The sequence below is a fragment of the Chiloscyllium plagiosum genome, unplaced genomic scaffold, assembly GCF_037043375.1.
Source record: "Chiloscyllium plagiosum isolate Xiang-an unplaced genomic scaffold, Cpla_swu_hap1 HiC_scaffold_5, whole genome shotgun sequence".
In the NCBI taxonomy this organism is placed as follows: domain Eukaryota; kingdom Metazoa; phylum Chordata; class Chondrichthyes; order Orectolobiformes; family Hemiscylliidae; genus Chiloscyllium; species Chiloscyllium plagiosum.
This window is the reverse complement of record NW_028270143.1, coordinates 65,399,743-65,420,112: the sequence shown is the minus strand read 5'-3', so window position 1 is coordinate 65,420,112 and position 20,370 is coordinate 65,399,743. Positions and strand designations below refer to the sequence as shown.

Sequence of the window (20,370 nt, the reverse complement as noted above, 5' to 3'; positions counted from 1 at the left end):
ACTTTTTAACCACTAAGCATTATACTGATATTAGATTTTGTCTTAAGTGACTCATAGTTCAATTTCTGCACCTGGTGCTGGTTGAGTACCAGCATCAGATAGAGAATAAACCCAACCATAAAGATGTGATGCAATGACCCGGTTGTGATTGGTTGATGGAAATATCCTAATGAAAGAGGTGCTTTAAAATAATTTAAAAGTGCACCGTGAAATGACTTTACTCATAATTCCAGAACCATGCCATTGTGATCTGCCATCAGTCACTGAGAGCTACAGTTTAAATTTGTCTTTTTCCTTTGAAATAAATATTTAACAAAAATAGCAGACAGATGAGTAACAGCTTCTGAATTAAGAACAGGCCATATAGAGAATCTTAGCCAAAATTACTATTAGATTAGATTACATTACAGTGTGGAAACAGGCCCTTCGGCCCAACAAGTCCACACCGACCCGCTGAAGCGCAACCCACCCATACCCCTACATTTACCCCTTACCTAACACTACAGGCAATTTAGCATGGCCAATTCACCTGAGCTGCACATCTTTGGACTGTGGGAGGAAACCGGAGCACCCGGAGGAAACCCACGCAGACACGGGGAGAATGTGCAAATTCCACACAGTCAGTCGCCCGAGGCGGGAACTGAACCCGGGGGTCTGGCGCTGTGAGGCAGCAGTGCTAACCACTGTGCCACCGTACTGCCCACTATGTTACATTCTTTTTGTACATTGATACATTTGGAAAGCCATATTTTACCTTCATTGTATAGCTTTCCTGACATTTGCAACATTTCCTGAATACATTTATACAGGTGTCAACAGCTGTGTTACCTTGCCCAAATTACTTTTTTTTTTAAAAAAGTACTTTTCAACATTTGTATTATTATGGACAGAGGAAAATAGGTAAATCAACAAGTTCCACACTCGATTTCCATATATCCTAAAGGAAATGCAACAGGTTGATTAGTGGACAGCAGAATTATTTTATGAGTAATTAAGGACAGGAGGACTGAACTCCCCCAGTGCAGAAAAATTCCAGGTGATTTTATTGAAGCATACAAAATTCTTAGTAGATGCAGGAAGTTCTCCTAGTTTTTGGGTGGGGGGGGGGGGGTGGAGAAGAGGAGGGGATGCACAGTCTCAGAGTAAGAGAGGCCAAATACAACTGAGATGAAGGGAAATGTCTTTATTCAAAGTGTGATGAATATTGGAATCTCTACCCAAGATGGTTATGGAACATCAATCATTAAGTGTATTCAAGTTAGAAAACAATAAAATTTTAGATATTAAAGTCTTGAAGAGATATGGGAATAGTGCACAAAAATGATGGGGGAGTTAAAAGATCAACCATACATTCAAATAGTGGAACACAGTAGCCTATACCTGCTCCTCTTTTCCATATTTCTCAGCAATTCCACGACAGAAGAGCAATTCCCCATCAGAAAAAAGCAGGACACCAAGATCCCACCACTGCCACTGCTGACATCAAGGCTAAGGTTTGAATCTGGAGTATTGCTCATCCAGAGATTTGAATACAACATTATGCAATGAAATTTAGAGATGGTTGCCAACTTTCTAAACCAAAAATTATTTGAATTCTAACAGTTCAGACTTACTAACTCATTGAAATATACTCAGAATAAAATAAAGGATTCATTGTATTTGTTTAGATTAGATTACTTTACAGTGTGGAAACAGGCCCTTCGGCCCAACAAGTCCACACCGACCCGCCGAAGCGCAAACCACCCATACCCCTACATTTACCCCTTACCTAACACTACGGACAATTTAGCATGGCCAATTCACCTGACCTGCACATCTTTGGAACTGTGGGAGGAAACCGGAGCACCCGGAGGAAACCCACGCAGACACGGGGAGAATGTGCAAACTCCACACAGTCAGTCGCCTGAGGCGGGAACTGAACCCGGGTCTCTGGCGCTGTGAGGCAGCAGTGCTAACCACTGTGCCACCGTGCCGCCCCGGTGTATATCAGCTTTCATGACCTGAGCATTTTCCAAAATCATTTACAGCAATGAGCAAGTTCTCTTTTAAATTGTCATCTTTGCTGTAACATAGAAAATGCAGTAATTTTATTTTGTCTTTTATGAGCTGAGAGATTCACTGGCTAGATCAGTACTTGCTGTGCAACCCTAATTGTCCAGAAGGCTGTAAAAAGTTAGCCACATTATTGCTGGTCTGGAGTCACATGTTGATCAGACTAGTTAAGGGTGGCAGATTTCCTTCCCTAAAGAACAAATTTGTTTTACAACAATTGTCATTTCACAAGTTTTAGGGTTGTTTTTATTGAATTCAAATTTCACCATCTGCTATTGTGGGATTCAAACAAATGTATCCAGAACATCAACCTGGGATTCGGGATTGCTTGTCCAGTGACATTACCAAACTGCCTTCTCCTAAACTAGTGACAAGAAGGTCAAATATACACCAATAAATATAATGACCAGATCATTGGTTAAGGTGTTATTGACTGTGGAATAAATATTGACTAGGTATAATTCATCTGCTATTAATCAAAATAATGTCAAGGACCTTTTACATTCACAAGGTACAGAGGACCTCAATGTAACACCCAATCAGAAAGGTGATATCTGCAAGCACTCACTCGCTACTGCAGTGGAGTGTCAGCTAAGATGATAGAATCAAAGAATAATTACAGCACTGAAGGAGGGCATTCATTGTTTCCGTGCTGGCTCTCAAGAAGGAATCAACTAGTCTCATTTTTCCAACTTCTCACATGGCCCTGTAATGTTTCTTTTGAAATCATTGAAATGAATAAACAAATAAGGTATGATTTGCCTGGATAGCATGTAAAATAATACTTTATGGGACAGGTGACAATAATAAAATCAAATCAAAAAGCAATTGAAATAATTTAATCTGCCTTCGATACATCCCAGATCCAAATACTCATTGCTTTAAGAAAAGGTTTTCTTCACCCTTAGCCACTCACTTTAAATCTGTGGTTTTCAACCTTTCGGTAAATGGGAATAGTTTCTCTTTACCTACTCTGTTCAGACCCTTGTAATTTTGAACATGAGGAGAACAGCACTAGCTTCAATCTATTCTGAGAACTGAAGCCCCTTGAACCACTCTAATGAGTCTATTCTGTGCCCTCTCTAATGCCCTCACATCTTTCCCCAAAGTCTATTACCCAGAATTGGACATAATACTGCAGTTGAAGCCAAACCAGTATTTGACTTATGTCCACCAGACATTGACTGCTTATGTACTCTAAACCGCTATTCATAAAACCAGTAATTCTGTGTCCCTTACGAACTTCTTTCCCAACTTGCCAGTTCCAATGAATTCTACACATGTAAACCAAGGTCCCTTTGTTCCTGCATCCATGTTAGAATTGTATTTTTTTCCTTTACATTGCCAGAGACTTTGTGCTCATTTGTTTGGGAGGAGTGCTGCACTGATCCACAGATGTGCACATATTGGAGAAGTAGAGTTGGCTGTTGCACCAATAACACCTGAGATAATTCTAATTGGCCAATAGTGTTTTAAATCAATGACTGAAATCCAAAACTAGAATCTGCAAGGAAACGATATCAAAATACAGCGCTCAATCCTAGCTGATCCTACTTCAGAGCAACAGGTTTTCACATCAGCAGTAGCTGCTTCCCAAAGAGGTGAATCTTAGCATATTTTGGCAAGGTGTCATTTTCATGAAAGGTTTCTCTCAGCAAGGTTGAGTGAGTTCTTTCATGCTATGATGGAAAACCTGCCTCAGTAACTACCTACCATACGCTTTATGGTGTCTTCTCATCTGATATTAGCCCGGTTGTCCCACTCACCATCGCTAAAACTACTCTCCACTTCCAGGATACACCACCATTCTGGAACATCAAATCTGCACTTGGTCATTGGCAGTGTGGAGTAGCCCTTCAGCATCATCATAGTGTTTCAGCAGTTGAAAACCAACGCTTCTCATAACAAAGGTAAAGCAACTGACTCTTCATTGCATGTACAACCCAACACTGCAACACTTTTTGCTGTTTAAGAACCAGACCATATCGCTTGCCTGTTCTTACCTCACATAATGTCCGCTGTAGCCCAGCATTTAACCATTTTTCAGTGTGGGACTATCACTACAGTCACCTGAAAAAAATTCAGTTTTTTTTTAAAACGAACATCAAGCATGAAAAAAAATCAAGTAAATGGAAGCGGGTTTGTCTTATGAGGAGTGGTTGAGTAGGTTGGGCCTATACTCTTCTTCTGCAGGACAATCCTTGTCCATTGTGGCAAGTTTATCAAGCAGGTATCAAAGCAGTTTAAGGACCATATAAAGACAAAACGGAAAAAGTATAACATAGCAAAGATGAGTGGGAAATCAGAGGACTGGGAAGCTTTTAAAGAACAACAGAGGATAACTAAAAAGGAAATACGCAAAGAAAAAATAAGGTACAAAGGTAAACTGGCCAAAAATATAAAGGAGGATAGTAAAGGTTTTTTTTGGTATGTGAAAAGAAAAAAAAATGGTTAAGACTAAAATTGGGCCCTTGATGACAGAAACGGGTGAATTTATTACGGGGAACAAAGAAATGGCAGAAGAGTTGAATTGGTACTTTAGATCTGTCTTCACTGGGGAAGACACGAGCAATCGCCCAGATGTAATAGTGGCTGAAGGACCTGAACTGAAGGGAATTTATATTAGGCAGGAAATGGTGTTGGAGAGACTGTTAGGTCTGAAGGCTGATAAGTCCCCAGGACCTGATGGTCGACATTCCAGGGTACTGAAGGAGGTGGCTCTAGAAATCGTGGATGCATTGGTGATCATTTTCCAATGTTCTATAGATTCAGGATCAGTTCCTGCGGATTGGAAGGTGGCTAATGTTGTCCCACTTCTTAAGAAAGGAGAGAGAGAGAAAACAGAGAATTATAGACCAGTTAGTCTGACCTCAGTGGTGGGAAAGATGTTGGAGTCAATTATAAAGGACGAAATTACGACACACCTGGATAACAGTAACAGGATAGGTCAGAGTCAGCATGGATTTATGAAGGGGAAATCATGCTTGACTAATCTTCTGGAATTTTTTGAGGCTGTAACTCTGAAGATGGACAAGGGAGATCCAGTGGATGTAGTATACCTGGACTTTCAGAAAGCCTTTGATAAAGTCCCACATAGGAGGTTACTGAGCAAAATTAGGGCACATGGTATTAGGGGCAAAATACTGGCATGGATTGAAAATTGGTTGGCTGACAGGAAACAAAGAGCAGTGATAAACGGCTCCCTTTCGGAATGGCAGGCGGTGATCAGTGGTGTGCCGCAGGGATCAGTGCCGGGGCTGCAGCTTTTTACAATGTACATTAATGATATAGATGAAGGTATTAAAAGTAATATTAGCAAATTTGCTGATGACCCAAAGCTGGATGGCAGGGTGAAATGTGAGGAGGATGTTAGGAGAATACACAGGCTAGGTGAGTAGACGGATGCATGGCAGATGCAGTTTAATGTGGATAAATGTGTGGTTATACACTTTGGTGGCAGGAACAGGAAGGCAGATTACTACCTAAATGGAGTCAAGTTAGGTAAAAGGGGCAGTACAACAAGATCTAGGTGTTCTTGTACATCAGTCAATGAAAGCAAGCATGCAGTTACATCAGGCAGTGAAGAAAGCTAATAGCATGCTGGCCTTCGTAACAGGGGGGAATTGAGTATAAAAGCAAAGAGGTCCTTCTGCAGCTATACAGGGCCCTGGTGACACTGCACCTAGAAAATTGTACACAGTTTTGGTCTCCAAATTTGAGGAAAGACATTCTGGCTATTGAAGGAGTGCAGCATAGGTTCACAAGGTCAATTCCTGGAATGGCAGGACTATCTTACGCTGAAAGGTTGGAGCGACTGGGCTTGTATACGCTCAAGTTTAGAAGGCTGAGAGGGGATCTGATTGAGACGTATAAGATTATTAAAGGATTGGACACTCTGGAGGCAGGAAGCATGTTTCCGCTGATGGGTGAGTCCAGAACCAGAGGACACAGTTTAAAAATAAGGGGTAGGCCACTTAGAACAGAGTTGAGGAGAAACTTCTTCACCCAGAGAGTGGTGGGTGTATGGAATCCTCTGTCCCAGAAGGCTGTGGAGGCCAAGTCTCTGGATACTTTCAAGAAAGAGTTGGATAGAGCTCTTATGGATAGTGGAATCAAGGGTTATGGAGATAAGGCAGGAACAGGATACTGATTGAGGATGATCAGCCATGATCATAATGAATGGTGGTGCTGGCTCGAAGGGCAGAATGGTCTACTCCAGCACCTATTGTCTAATATGACTACTTATTAAGAAATCTCACAGACAATCAAGTACTGGAACAATGAATCAATCCATGTGCAGTTTTGAATTTCTGCTAGAGGTGGAATGCTGGTGTTCAATTCTAAGACAAAATTTTCAACCTTTGGTCTGTGAGGTGATATGTTGATAATTCTTTTCAAGTCCTTTTATTCAATCATTGCTTATTCTGCTAGAACCTTTGAGACTGCATCTGGCTTCCTTATCAAAAGTAACTTCTTTGTTCCTTGTTACATTTGGCCTTAACTGTCTGTTTGAAGATTTCCTGTGATTAACTCCTTCAGTTCTTCTGCAGGACAATCCTTATCCATTGTGGCAAGTTAAAGCAGGTATCAAAGCAGTTTTGTTCATTTAGCCTCCATTCCTCCTTTTGTCAGGCATGGCTAATTGCTTTCAACTCCTGTGTAAGTTTGTCCTTGTCCTTTAATGGCTTTGTCCAAACAAAGTTATTACTGTTTCTTTTGAGTGTAACAGTTTATCTTTAATAACTATTCATGGATTGAATGAATTAGCAAAGTTCCGAAGTCTATAATATCACAGTCCATTAGTAAGTTTGAGGAAGGCCAGCGGTGAGGATGACACAAAGAATCTGCAGGATATAGACAGGGAAAGCAAGTGGGTAAAGGCTTGCCAGATGGAATATAATGTAATAAAACGTGAGATGATACAATTTGGCAGGAAATATAGAAAAGGTGATTATTATTTCAATGGAGTAAGTCCACATAAAGCTATGGCATAGAGGGATTTGTGAGACCTCATGCATCAAATCACAAAAGGCTAGTGTACAAATTCAGTGAGGAATAGGGAAGACAAGTAGAATGTTGGCCTTTATTTCAAAGAGAATGAAATATAAAAATAGGAGGTCTTGCTAAAACTATATAAGGCACTAGTCTGACCATACTTGGAATTCTGTCAACAGTTTTGGGCCCCTCGTCCAAGGAAAGTTATACTGGCCTCGGACGCTGTCGAAAGAAGGTTCACTAGTCTGATTATGGGTATGGCGGGTTTGTCTTATGAGGATTGGTTGAGTGGGTTGGTCCTATCCTCATTGGAATTTAGAAGAATAAGAGGCAATCTTATTAAACATACAAGACTTTTAGGGACCTTGACAGGGTAAATGCAAAAAGATTGTTTCCCCTTGTTGGGCAGTCTAGAACCAGTCGCCATAATCTCAGAACAAGAGGTCACCCATTTAAAACAGTGATGAAGAGAAATTTCCTCTCAGAGAACAGTAAATATGTGGAATTGTAATAAACTGTAGAAAAATGGAATGCATTACTGTACTCAGTTTTGATCTCCTTGCTTGAGAAAAGATGTACTGGCACTGGAGGCAGACCAGAGCGGGCTTGTTAGGTTGATTCTGGAATTGAATGGGTTGGCTTATGAGGAGAGATTGAGGAGAACGGGACTATACTCATTGTAATTTAGAAGAATTGTGGTGGGGGAGTGGAATCTTATAGAAACACATTATTATGAAGGGAATGGATAAGATTGGAACAGAGAGGTTGTTTCTACTGGCAGCTGAAACTAGAACTAGGGGACAGAGCCGCAAAAATAAGGGGGAGCAGATTTAGGACTGAGTTGAGGAAGAATTTCTTCATCCAAAAGGGTGGTGAATCTGTGAAATTTCCTGCCCAGTGAAGCGGCTGAGAATACCTTGTTGAATGTTTATCGCAGAGAGCTGTAGATGCTCAGACATTAAGTATACACAATGCTGAGACAGATTTTCAATAAGTAAGGAAAGCAAAGGTGATGGAGTAAAGGAAGAATGTGGATTTGAGGATTATCAGATCTGACGTGATCTCATTGCATGATGGAGCAGGCTTAATGGGCTGAATAGACTACTTTTGTTCCTTTGTCTTACGGCTTTCACAAGTTCTAGCTGACTTGTCATGCCCAACATAGCTATGCTTTAACGTGCAAAGGTAACATTCTTGCTGCTCATCGTGCCCATCCTTCTACTCGCAAGACTGCTCCCATTCTCCAAATCTGTCAGTATTCATCACATCTCCTTGTTGCTTACTCCAGTTATGTAGCCCACTGTCTACAGTATGATAGAAGACCCCAACCAACTGGCCCAAGTACTTGTTATGGATCAGGCCAGAACCCCTCAAAACATTTCAACAAAGTAGCCCAGATCCTAACGTAGCCAGTTGTTATTAGCAGGTGCAAGGCGGATATTCCAGAAGGAATGCAGCTGGTCAAACCACTTAGTTTTAAATGCAGCAGAATTTATTTGGAAGATTACCAAATTAAACACAAACAAAAGAGAACAGAATACTGAATAACTTAACCTATCTGAAAACCCAACAGATCATCCCAACTTAATGATGCTGTTCCAAGTACTTGCAACAATCCCCATAAACACACCTTGTAAAATCAAACACAGGGTCTGAAGGAGAGAAATCAGCGAGAGAAGAGCATGGACCTCCTTCTTTGGGGTCCAGCAGCTTTTACACTGCTGCTGAAAGCCAAACCAAACCAAAGAAAGCTGAGCTGTGAGAACTGGCAACTCCCCTTTCATTGCACAAGTGTTTTATTTTAAAAACTTGAAAGCATGTTGCCTGAGGCAATATCTGTTCGCTATAATCAAACTGGCCCTAAAACCCTTCAACTTAGACTTTTCGGAGTTTGTCTCTTTTATGATCTTTCTGAAAAAAAACAATGACAACATGACCTTGATAAAGGAGCAGCTTCATCACATACTGGAAACTCATCTTCAGCAGGGCCTATCGCCATGCTGTACCATGGTCCTGGTTGAAGAATGAGCTGCTTTGTATTTACATTCTACCTCAGTCAGGGAATTGTGTGATGGTGTTATCAGCCACAGTGGCAATGTGTGGCTTTTGTCTCCCAGTAATCATCCTTGTAAGAAATCTGACTCCTCAAACATAACATGTGGAAATATGTAAATTCTCAAGGATATATGCAACATGGCAACTCCCAGGGCACTGGGCACAAACTTTGAAGAAGAGGATCCGTTACCACAAATCACTTGCAGACTGATGCAATGGAATGCTCTCCTATTGTTGAGCACAGCTATATTAAGATATGGCCCTGTCAATGCACCATGAACACAGGCTATCACACTTGCACATCAGGAAGCCAGTTATATTACTGACTGCAGTACTGACCTTGTCTCAGGGAACAAGTGAAGCAGTGTAATCTGGTACAAATTGCAGTCTTGATATATTTGTGATGGACAATTGGAAAATCCCACAGAGGTCCTCAGTGACTCCTTGGAAAGAACCAGTTCCATTAAAGTGAATGGAACTGGTGAATATCCTTGACATTCACCAGGATAAAATGGCCACTAACTTCAGGTCACAGGTCCCAATCCAGCAGCTGGCATTTTTCAGTGACCACAGCCTGTGCTAAAAGTATAACTTAATCATCTGGACAAAATCCTATCAGAAACGCCAGAATTTTGCCCTCTGGTGCATCTGGAAGGACCTTCAGCATCTTCTGGTTATTGCTGTCGGTCCTGTGTTTGTTGCCATATCCGGTCTTCCTTCATTTCTTTACACCTTTGTTGCATAGCAGTAGCAATGATAATTATCTCTGCTGTGGCTGCATCCATCAGTCTTGCTTGCAATGAACCCATGTGGAAAGCAGAAGAAACAGAACAGGTTCTTATCAATCTGAGCAGTTGCATAACTAATTAACATTCTGCTCCTTACAGTGGGACATGAAGCATTCAGATGAGAAGGGCCATGGAATGACTAGTCTTGGCACGTGTAATAAGGTCCAATGTCAATGAGTGCACCACCAGTCGTGGCAGAGAGATAATCAGACAGTGCAAGTGCTGCATCAGTATTGAACTCTGTTCCTCCTAGCTCCACATCACTCACCAACAGCATTATGATATGGAAGAGAGTCCTTCATTGTATTTCCAGTTCAGGTTGAGAGGGAATCAGTTCCATGCTCCCAAGCACCCTAAGAGGTCTTGCATTCGTTGAGTGCATTGTGACCTCTTAAGGTTCACTGAAACTTTCTGTTTCATAGAGATGCCCATCTTCAACTTGCAGGGGCCAATGACATGATCAACATTGGTTACGATCAGCATTTGCACTCCACATACTTGGACATTGCAAAAAGTTCATGATGATATGATTGTAAATGATTTCAATCTGCACTCTGCAAGTGCATAGTCGATGCAATTGCATATTGAGGAGCCTCCACTGAGGCCCAGGTACTATTGGTGACCACTCACTAATCCACTCCTGCCCCCAATCCCCACAGGATACCATGTCCTCCCACACACTATTGGCTCCCCTCCCCCATATAATAAAACACTCCCATATCCCTCAAGCTGCTGTCTTCAATTGCCGACTCCCTTCAAAGCTCAACCACACCAGCATTCCCAAATACCCACCCATGATATTCACTCCAATGAATCCCCAGGACTGAAGTGCTCCATCTCCGGACCAATTTGGAGAGATGGCCTGACTGACAACTGACCAGAGCCTTGATTGAACCTTATGTCTTTCCCTGACTGATGACTCACTAACTGGCTGCATCAGACTGACCAAGAGCAACTCTACAAATGGTAATGAGATGATTCCCCTGACCCAGACATACTCCTGGGCTTATTGCAAAACTGCACCAGGTCACCCTGGAGTGACAATAAGTTCTCTTTGATTTGACTGAGCAGTACGTCACTTCGACTCTGACACATAGCCAATTGGTTGATGCCACATGTTTATTGCATAGGCTGCTGGCACAGAAGAAGGTGCCTTGCAGTAACATGTCCACTCCCTTGAAGACTGACTTCTGACACACATGATAACCTGCCTGGCTTTGTGTCTGCACTAAACAGCAAGGAAAGACAAAAGTACTCTGGTACTTGAAAGTACAGCTGAGGCATCAGAGCACTAAAAAGCAAGGCAAGACAAAGCAGGGATGGGGAGCATCCAGATAGATGGTATGTGAGTGAGCTCTAAGACAGCAAGTAAATAACTGAGATTAACCGGGTCCAATCACTAGCTGGGTGCCTGTCCCTGCATGCTAGGTGTATATTTTTAGCAAGACCACCTTGCAGCAGTATTCCAACGATAGCTGTCAGTTCACCATTAATGTAGCATAATAATGCAGAAGCATGCAGTAAATGGATAGGAGATGTGCACTGATGGTGCAGAAATGCTGGTATACATTGGATACCAGTATCCACGGATGGGAAATGTGTGAACCCAGGGTATTCCATGAAATGTTGATGTAGGTTGTCCAAGACAGAGATCCAGAGGAGCAAGCCATGAGCCAAGATACCTGCTCTGACTTTTATGTTCGGAATTCTCAGCATCTAGTTTATAGTGGAATGGAGCAGTGTATATTACTGAAGTGAGGTTAAGTAATAATGAGAGCAATAATGACTGTCAATCCCCCTAAATAAGCCTCTTGCAGCCCACCAGTGATAACTTCATCTCAATGTCCAGGACTTCGAGGGAAAATGCAACTTGTTGCTTTCAATGTCAAGAAAAGGTCTCATTCAACTTCTCACATGATTCTCCCAAATCAGGGTGGCACATTGGCTCAGTGATTAACGCTGTTGCCTCACAGCACTAGGGACCCGTGTTCAATTTGACCCTTGGGCTATTGTGCAAGCTCCACACAGACATTCTCTCCATGTCTGTGTGGGTTTCCTTCCAGGTGCTCCAATCGCCTCCCACAGTCCAAAGATGTGCAGATTAGGTGGATTGGCCGTGCTAAATTTCCCAGAGATATGCAAGCTAAGTGGATTAACCATGCGAAATGCAGGATTACAAGGATAGGGTGGGGTGCTCTTCGGAGGGTCAGCGTGGACTCGATAGGCCGAATGGCCTGCTTCCATACTGTAGCGATTCTATGACTACGAAATACCTTGCAATAGTCCACATCTTTCAGTGCCTGGGAAGTTTCCACATATGTGGGCATTATTTCTGAATACCTTCATTAAACTAAATCATGTTTAATAAATATCAAAATCCCTGCCTATGATGGTAAGCTGCAGTCATTACTACAAATTGATTATCTGAAACTAAAAAGGTGTGTGAAAATGCTACATTTTATTTTATATTAACTATCAAGAATTTATCTTTTGAAGCAATACTTTCAATGCAACGTCTGAGAGATGAACATGTGAATGCAGGTAGAAAATAATTATTTATTCTAAACATGCAGCTGGTGTACTTCCAGAAAACAAATCAAATAACTGCCACAATTCATAGCGCGAGTTCTGGCATACCAGTCACACCCACACATAGTAAAGTGCAATTAAGGTGCTATTTTAAAGTTTCAAGTAATGAAGACATGCACAAGGACTCAACAGCATCTGAATCACGTCAAAGTTAATGCTGCCAGTTAAACCAAATTATAAAAAGATTTCATCTAAAGACAGCAAATTATCAATACAACTGGCATTTTCTGATGTAACTTGAAACTAGTTATGCCATCAAAACGTCTCATACAGCAAATTCATAATCGCAATTTAACAAAACTGTTTCGCATTTCCAAACAGCCGATCAATTCAGTGGTGCAAGAACATGCAAACATAAAACTGCATAGAACTCACAGCAGAGGATCAGGCCATTCAGCCCAATTGGGCCATACTGGTGTTTCTGCTCTATCCAAGACTCCTCCTATCATACTTTATCTAACCCTTTAAGGATACATTTCCATTTTTTCTTTCTTACGTACTTAGCTTTTCTTCAGTACAGCTACACAAAATCACCTCAAACTACTCCAATAACAGTAGATTCCACATTCCAATCACTGTCTGGCTAATTGTTTCTCACTTGATTTATACCTACGAAAAGGTTGCTTATGCTCCTTTGATCAAAATAAATAATTATATCATTACACATTTTTTATTACATATGATATCCTCACCAGGGATTATGCCAATACAAGCCAGGGTCCCAGGTTTGATTCCAGCCTCGGGTGGCTGTCTGTGTGGAGTTTGTACATTCTCCCCGTGTCTGCATGAGTTTCCTCCCACAGTCCAAAGATGTGCAGGTCAGGTGAATTGGCCATGCTGCATTGCCCATAGTGTTAGGTACATTAGTCAGAGGGAAATGGGTCTGGGCGGATTACTCTTCGGAGGGTTGGTGTGGACTTGTTGGACGAAGGGCCTGTTTCCATACTGTAGGGAATCTAATCTAAATCATTAAAACATGTTTTCCAGAATATATCCAGATCAATTTCTTAATTCATTCATGGGATGTGAATGTCATTGGCTGTGGGTATCACTGATTGCCCAGAGGGCTGCTAATAATCATCCATCATAAACATTCCAATTCACCAATCCAGAACTTCTTATGTATCAGTACATTATACCACTGCATCATTAATTAAGAAAAAAAAGTGATGAGAAGTTAAACTTAGTTCTGACTTAATAGCTTCTAGTGTTCTTGCAATTTTCAATCTTGTGCAAAGCTAAAATCTAAATTAAAAATCTCTTCTCAAATCAAGTCTGGTGTATTCATTATGATTAGATTTCACTCAGAAAAGGAAGTATGAAGCAAAATTCTTTCAGAAGTAGTTTTGATGTTGGACATCATGTAGCAACATGCCATGTGTTGAAGAAATTGTATTTTAGAGGTCTGCCATGAGACAAATAAATTAACAGAAGAAAGAAAAGTAAAACAGGAGAAAAAAAATACATTTGATGATGGTTGGAAAACTGACGATACCAGTGCTTTTAATTCATTATATTCACACATTCTTGCAGTAGACCATGGACAGGATATGTAATTTAGCATTGTACTTTTAATACTTATTTCACAGAGTTTAAATGGGAACACCACCATCTGCAAGCTCCCCTCCCAATTACATACCTTCACAGTCACTGGGTCAAAATCTTTCTCTGAGAGAACTGTGGAAGTACTGATACAAAATGAACTTTGACTATTCAACAAAGTGGCTCATCACAGCACAAGAATAAATAAAATCACTTGGGTATGACACAATATTTGATTTAACAACATGATATTTCTATTCAAATGAAGATCTGACATACTTCTCATTTGATACATAAACTGATGATACCTTCAAGATTTTATGAACAACTATCGGTAAAAATAGAATTAAAAAGTTTCCTGAGATTTCAACATACTGGAATCTTAGACATTGAATCAATTCAGATTTCATAATGCTTGATATAATGTAAATATCACTACTTGGACTTCAATCAACATTACAGACATATTCTTTTCTTCAAGAGTAAAGCCCATTGTGACTTGAAAGATACATCCAATGTAAAAAGTACAGACAACACATAAATGACAAATAACTCAACAAACATACTGCTGTGCTGTTAAAAGGTAAAATAAAAGTACCTGCAGGAAGCAAACATTCCAGAGGAACCAATGTATCATTTGTGGCAGCCATCAACACAAGCTTTGAAGTTTTGCTTTAGTGACTCTGCAGCAAAAACATAAATGAATAATAATGACAGATATATGAAACAATCTCCAAAAAGCTCAATTTTAAGCAGTAATAATTAGCCAACCTCAATTTCTGCCAAGTTGGTGACTGGTAGATAAATATTTTTGATCAAACATAACCATATACTGGTAAGTGTTCATGAAATGTAGGATTAAGTCATTTTGCAATAAGTAATAATTAAGCAAGTGAAAAGCTTCATTCTATTCTATTTGAACTATGGTTAGTTACTAACAGTTTCTGTGATAAATAAGCTATTTGGCCTAGGTCAAACGTCAAATTTTCAGTTTTATTGCTTTATGGCTCAGGTTACTGCAAACTTCAGCTGTTATTGAGAGAATGATTTAAGGTGAAAACCTCAGGCACAACCAAGTTTTAAAACAGTAACGTTTTAAAACTTACAGGTGTTCATTTAAGTGGTTATGTTGAGCTTTAATCTGTTTTATATAACAGCAGTTATTGTGGAGTCACATGCAGTTAAAGGATATCAATTGATTTTGAAGCATTCTTAGATACATCATTTGGGATATTTGGTGTGATAGTTAACAATTGGAAGATGAAACTCCTTGCTCTAAGTAGTAATTGCTCGAATGGGTGCCATCTTATCTTGGTAGATACCTGTGTAACAGGTAAGGTAAGAAGGAGAAGCTGCCGTACAAGAGACAATTGTGCAAAAGAATGAATCAGGAGACAGTAAAGTGCCAGTAAGATAACCATTTCTTTTAAATAAACCAATCAGAAATTGGGCAAACATCAAATACAACAAAGAACTGCAGATAGTGGAAATTTGAAACAAAAACAGAAATTGCTGGAGAAACTCAGTGAGTCTAGTAGCTTCTGTGAAGAGAGAAACAGAGTTAACATTTTGAGTCCAGTAATTCATCTTTAGAACTTGGGCATATATTACCTAACCAATCCCAAGATTGGCCACAAACTTTCTATGCACTGTGCATGCACTACCTCACCTACTAAAACCAAAATCATGCAGTGCCTGGACCAACTGGGGTTCTGAGACATCCTGATCATGCTATGGGATGCGGTGTGGAAAAGGGAAATAAGGCTTGCTTTTCATAGCTGTGTGTGCAAAATAAAGAAATGAGAGGGAAGAGAGAAGAGGAGATAGCATCCAAGCCAATTTAGGATTGGTGTTCTACTGTCGAGCGACTGTGCCAACCATCTGTTTAAGTGCCATTTCTGTTTTACTTGTTTTGATAACAAGTATCAGTATCAGTAAGCAGATTATTACTCAATATAAATACTAAAATATCAAAATAAGGGATCAATCCTGGCTTAAATAAGGATGTTAGAGAGCAAGCCAGGAGCAACACTAGGCATGTTTAAACCTAGCAAAGCTACAACACAACACGTGCTAAACATTAAATTGCATACATAATGGGCAGATCATTAATCTAATGATCTGTTCAAATCCAATGAAAGCAACTGGTGGAATTTAAGTTCAATTAATAAATAGGAATATAGAAGCTAGTCATGAACTTTCCATCGATTGTCATAAAACAAAAATCACAGAATTCTTATGGTGCAGAAGGAAACCATTTGGCACGAACCCTCAGAATTTTAATTTGGTGCCAATCCCTGCCATTTCCCACAGTCCTGCTCATCATTTCTATTTATATAAATTATCCAATGTCCTCTTGAATGCCTTAATTGAATCTGTCCTGACCACATTTCCAGGCAGTACATTCCATACCTTAACTATTTGCAAAGCGAAAATGTTTTATTGTTCACCTCAGATGTGCTTATTTTGTAAAACACTAAAACCACACATTCAGTTCTTGATCTGATTATGAGTGGTAGTAATTTTCACTACCTACTTTGCCCAAACTCTTCATGGTTTTGAAAACTTCTATCAAATCTCTTCTTAGCTTTCTCTTCTCCATGGAAAACAGACTCATTTTCTCAAATTGTTCCTGATAACGGAAATGTCTTATCGATGGAACCATACTCATAAACCCATTCTGTGCTTTCTCAGGTACATTCACATCCTTTCTATAGTGTCGAGCTCAAAACTGAATACTACACTGAAGGCCAAACCAGTGTCTTACATAAGGTCAACATAACATCCCTGTTCTTGTACTCTATGACTCTATTTACAAAGCCGAGAATATTGTGAGCCTTGCGAATAGTTCTCTCTACTTGTCCTGCCACCTTTAATGAGTTATGCACACATACACCAATGTCACTCTGTTCCTGCACACTCTTTAGAATAACGTGTACAAGATGATGAGTGCCATAGATAGAGTGGATAGCCAGAGACTTTTTCCCAGGGCGGAAATGGCTATCACGAGGGAGCATAACTTTAAGGCGATTGGAGGAAGGGTTAGGGGAGATGTCAAAGGTAGGTTCATTACACAGAGAGAGGCGAGTGCATTGAATGCACTGCCAGCAACAGTAGTCGAATCAGATACATTCGGGACATTTAAGCAACTCTTAGATAGGCACATTGAAGATAGTACAATTAAGGTCATGTTGGTTAGTCTGATCTTAGAGTAGGATAAAAGGTCAGCACAACATCGAGAGCCAAAGGGCCTGTATTGTGCTGGAGTGTTCTACGTTCTAAATGATATCATTTATTTTATACAGACATGATATACATAGTCTCCTTTTTTTTATACCAAAGTGCATCACCTCACACTGGTCCACCCATTGAACTGCCACTTATCTGCTCACACCACCACCATGTTTATATTTGGTGTTCTATACTGTCTTCCTCACAGCTTACAATTCTCCCCCGTTTTGAGATAGCCGCAAATTACGCAATTGTCCTTACATATCAAGATCTACAGCATTTTCACACATCGAGAGGGAAATGTAAGGGTACTGATACTGAACCTCTGAAAACTCCAATACAAAACTTCTTCAGCCCCAAAAATATCTATCCACCATTACTGTCTGTACCTCAGCCAATTCAACAATTATACTGTCCCTTTTATTCCATGACCTAGAACTTTTCTGACAAGTGTTGTGTGAAACTGTATCTAGTGCATTTTGAAAAGTCCACGTCCACTCTCCCAACAGTTTTCTTTCATCAACCCTTTTTGTTCCCTCTTCAAAAAACTTAAGCAAGTCAGTGAGTCATGATTTTCCCAGAATTTTCTGAATCAAACCACATTTGTCCATGTGACTATTAATTCTATCCCAAATAATTATTTCAAGACGTTTCTAGAAGTTTCTAGAAGTTGTTTCAAAAACCAAGTTAAACTGACTGGTCAATAATTATTGGGTCAGCATTTACAATTTATTTAGAACAAGGACACAATGTTTGCAATTCTCCAATCGTCTGGCAGCACACCAGAGTCAGAAAAATAACAAATATAATCGCTAGTGCCTTAAAATTGCTCAGTATTCTTTTTCACGACTGGTGTTACAATAACAACTAGGCCATGTTAGTAAAATCTATGCTAAGTGAGGTTTGAACTCACTACCTCAGCATCTCATCCACCTCTACACTGTCATCCAAGAATTGCACACTAACTGGTTGTAGTGGCTCAATCTCTCATGCCCTTTCGGGAAGGAAACCTGCTATCGCTATCTGGTGTAGCCTACATGTAACTTAATAACAAGGTGGCTGATTTGTATCTGCCTTTTGAAATAGCCCAGCAAGCTATGGTGATTGGGATGGGAAACAATTGCTAACCTGGCCAGTGACACACATCCCTCAAAAGGATAAAGGATCTGGGGCAGTACAGCAGCTCAGTGGTTAGCACTGCTGCCTCACAGCACCAGGGCCCAGGTTTGATTCCAGACTTGGGTGACTATCTGTGTGGAGTTTGCACATTCTCCCTGGGCCTGTGTGGGTTTCCTCCAGGTGCTCCGGTTTCCTCCCACAGTCCAAAGATGTGCAGGTCAGATGAATTGGCCATGCTAAATTGATAGCCAGAATCTCTGACTATCAATATCCTGGGTTACCAATGATCACAAACTAAATTGGACTAGCCATGTTAATAATTTGTTAAAGAAGCAGTCTGAAGCTAGGAATTCTGCAGCAGATATTTTACCTCCAGAGCATGCTCTCCAAATACAAGACACAAACCAGGAGTGTGATAGAATACTTTTCACTTGCCTGGATGAGTAAAACTCCAAAAACACACATAGCACCAGGCAGGTCAAGGTATCTTGGAGATGGTACACACAACTGCCACTTTGCATCAGTATTCATGGAGTTTAAAGTGGTAAGTGAATGCCATTTAAGCCGACTTAAGCAGCATTCATCCACCACTTTAAACTCCATGAATACTGATGCACAGTGACAGCAGTGTATACCATCTCCAAGATGCAATGCAGCATTTCACCAAGGGCTCCTATGATAGTGCCTTCAAAATCTGCACCTCTAACACCTTGAAAAAAAGGACAGAAGATCCATCACCTGCAAGCTCTTCTCCAAGGCACAAACCATCTTAATCTGATGCACCATGGTTTCTTACCTTCTCCAACCTCTTTGCAGCCGCTGACATGGTTATTGCATTTTTTTTTAAATACACATCACCCTCTTTATAGGTCTATTCAACTCTGTACAGCTGTACCCTCATTGTGTCCATTCTTATTTATCCAACCATTGCCAGGCCAGGTCCAATAAATGCTTCTTTCTCTTCATTGCTATATCACTACCTTAATAGCACTAAGATATATTTCTTGATTCCCTTCCTATCCTCATCTAAAAAATGGCCTTTGCAACAATATCCAGTCATAAACTAAAATACATACTGATGATATCTGTATTTCTGTACTGCTTCTGTACTGGCAGCCTGCTTACCCCAATCTAGCACAATTCTCCCCATCCAAATATTGGTAAGACCAAAGATGCCATTGTAGGTCACTAATACACTGCCCTTCCGGATCACCATGCTATGTTAACGAGACTATTTGCAACCTCCCTGTCTGCTTTGAGTCACCATCTGAGTTCTGACATGCACAATTGCTTCTTCTCAAAGATTTCCAATTGTAGTTTTTTTTTTTACACAGACCCATCACCTCTATGGTTTCAATACTCTCCTGGCTGGCTTTCCACTCAGCTCATCCAAAATCCAAATGACTGCTCCATTCCCTCACCCTTTAAAAACTTAGTGACCCACATTACTTTGCAGTTCTTTTGCAGCGCAAAGGTAAATTCTCAGCCTCAAGTCAAATGCCTTTATTTCTAACTCCTTCCCTTTACCTCAAACACTCTAGCCTTTTGTACCCTTTGATGCCTATTCCACCTAAGCTCCATCCCCTACAATTTCTCACCAAGACAGTCCACTTTCCACTCTATTCCAAGAGCCTTCTTAAAATTAATGTCGTACATGAAGATTTTTGGTCATCTCTCTTATATGCCTTTCCTTGGATTGAAGTTAATTTTTATATCCCTCACACCTCTCCAAAAAAAGCTGCTGTTATTAAAAGACCTCAGTATTTCCATCATCTCTCATTTAAATTTCAGTTTTCTGCAATGGCAGCTAGTTGCGTCTAGATCATTCCAAAATGATCATTTAGAGAAATGCTGTGCACTGGATGGACCCCTTTCCAGCTTTCAACTTCTAATGCTCACACTTTTCCTCAGGAAGATAATTGTATTAGCAATAAGGTCAGAAAATCAGTTAAGGGATTTTTCAAAGATCATTTTTCTAGACAATAATATAATTTAGCCC

The 20,370-nt window shown here is 40.3% G+C and overlaps 1 protein-coding gene across 4 annotated transcripts in view; it reads right to left on the bottom strand.

The window, feature by feature from the left end:
• Positions 1-20,370, bottom strand: part of tpk1 (thiamin pyrophosphokinase 1) — a 384,885-nt gene that overhangs the window by 294,662 nt on the left and 69,853 nt on the right. For all 4 annotated transcript variants that reach the window (XM_087987232.1, XM_087987234.1, XM_087987235.1 and 1 more), the window contains one exon: positions 14,620-14,704. In XM_087987232.1, the coding sequence (XP_087843358.1) occupies positions 14,620-14,671 (52 nt within the window). In that variant the 5' untranslated portion in view covers positions 14,672-14,704. The remainder of the gene's footprint in view (positions 1-14,619; positions 14,705-20,370) is intronic.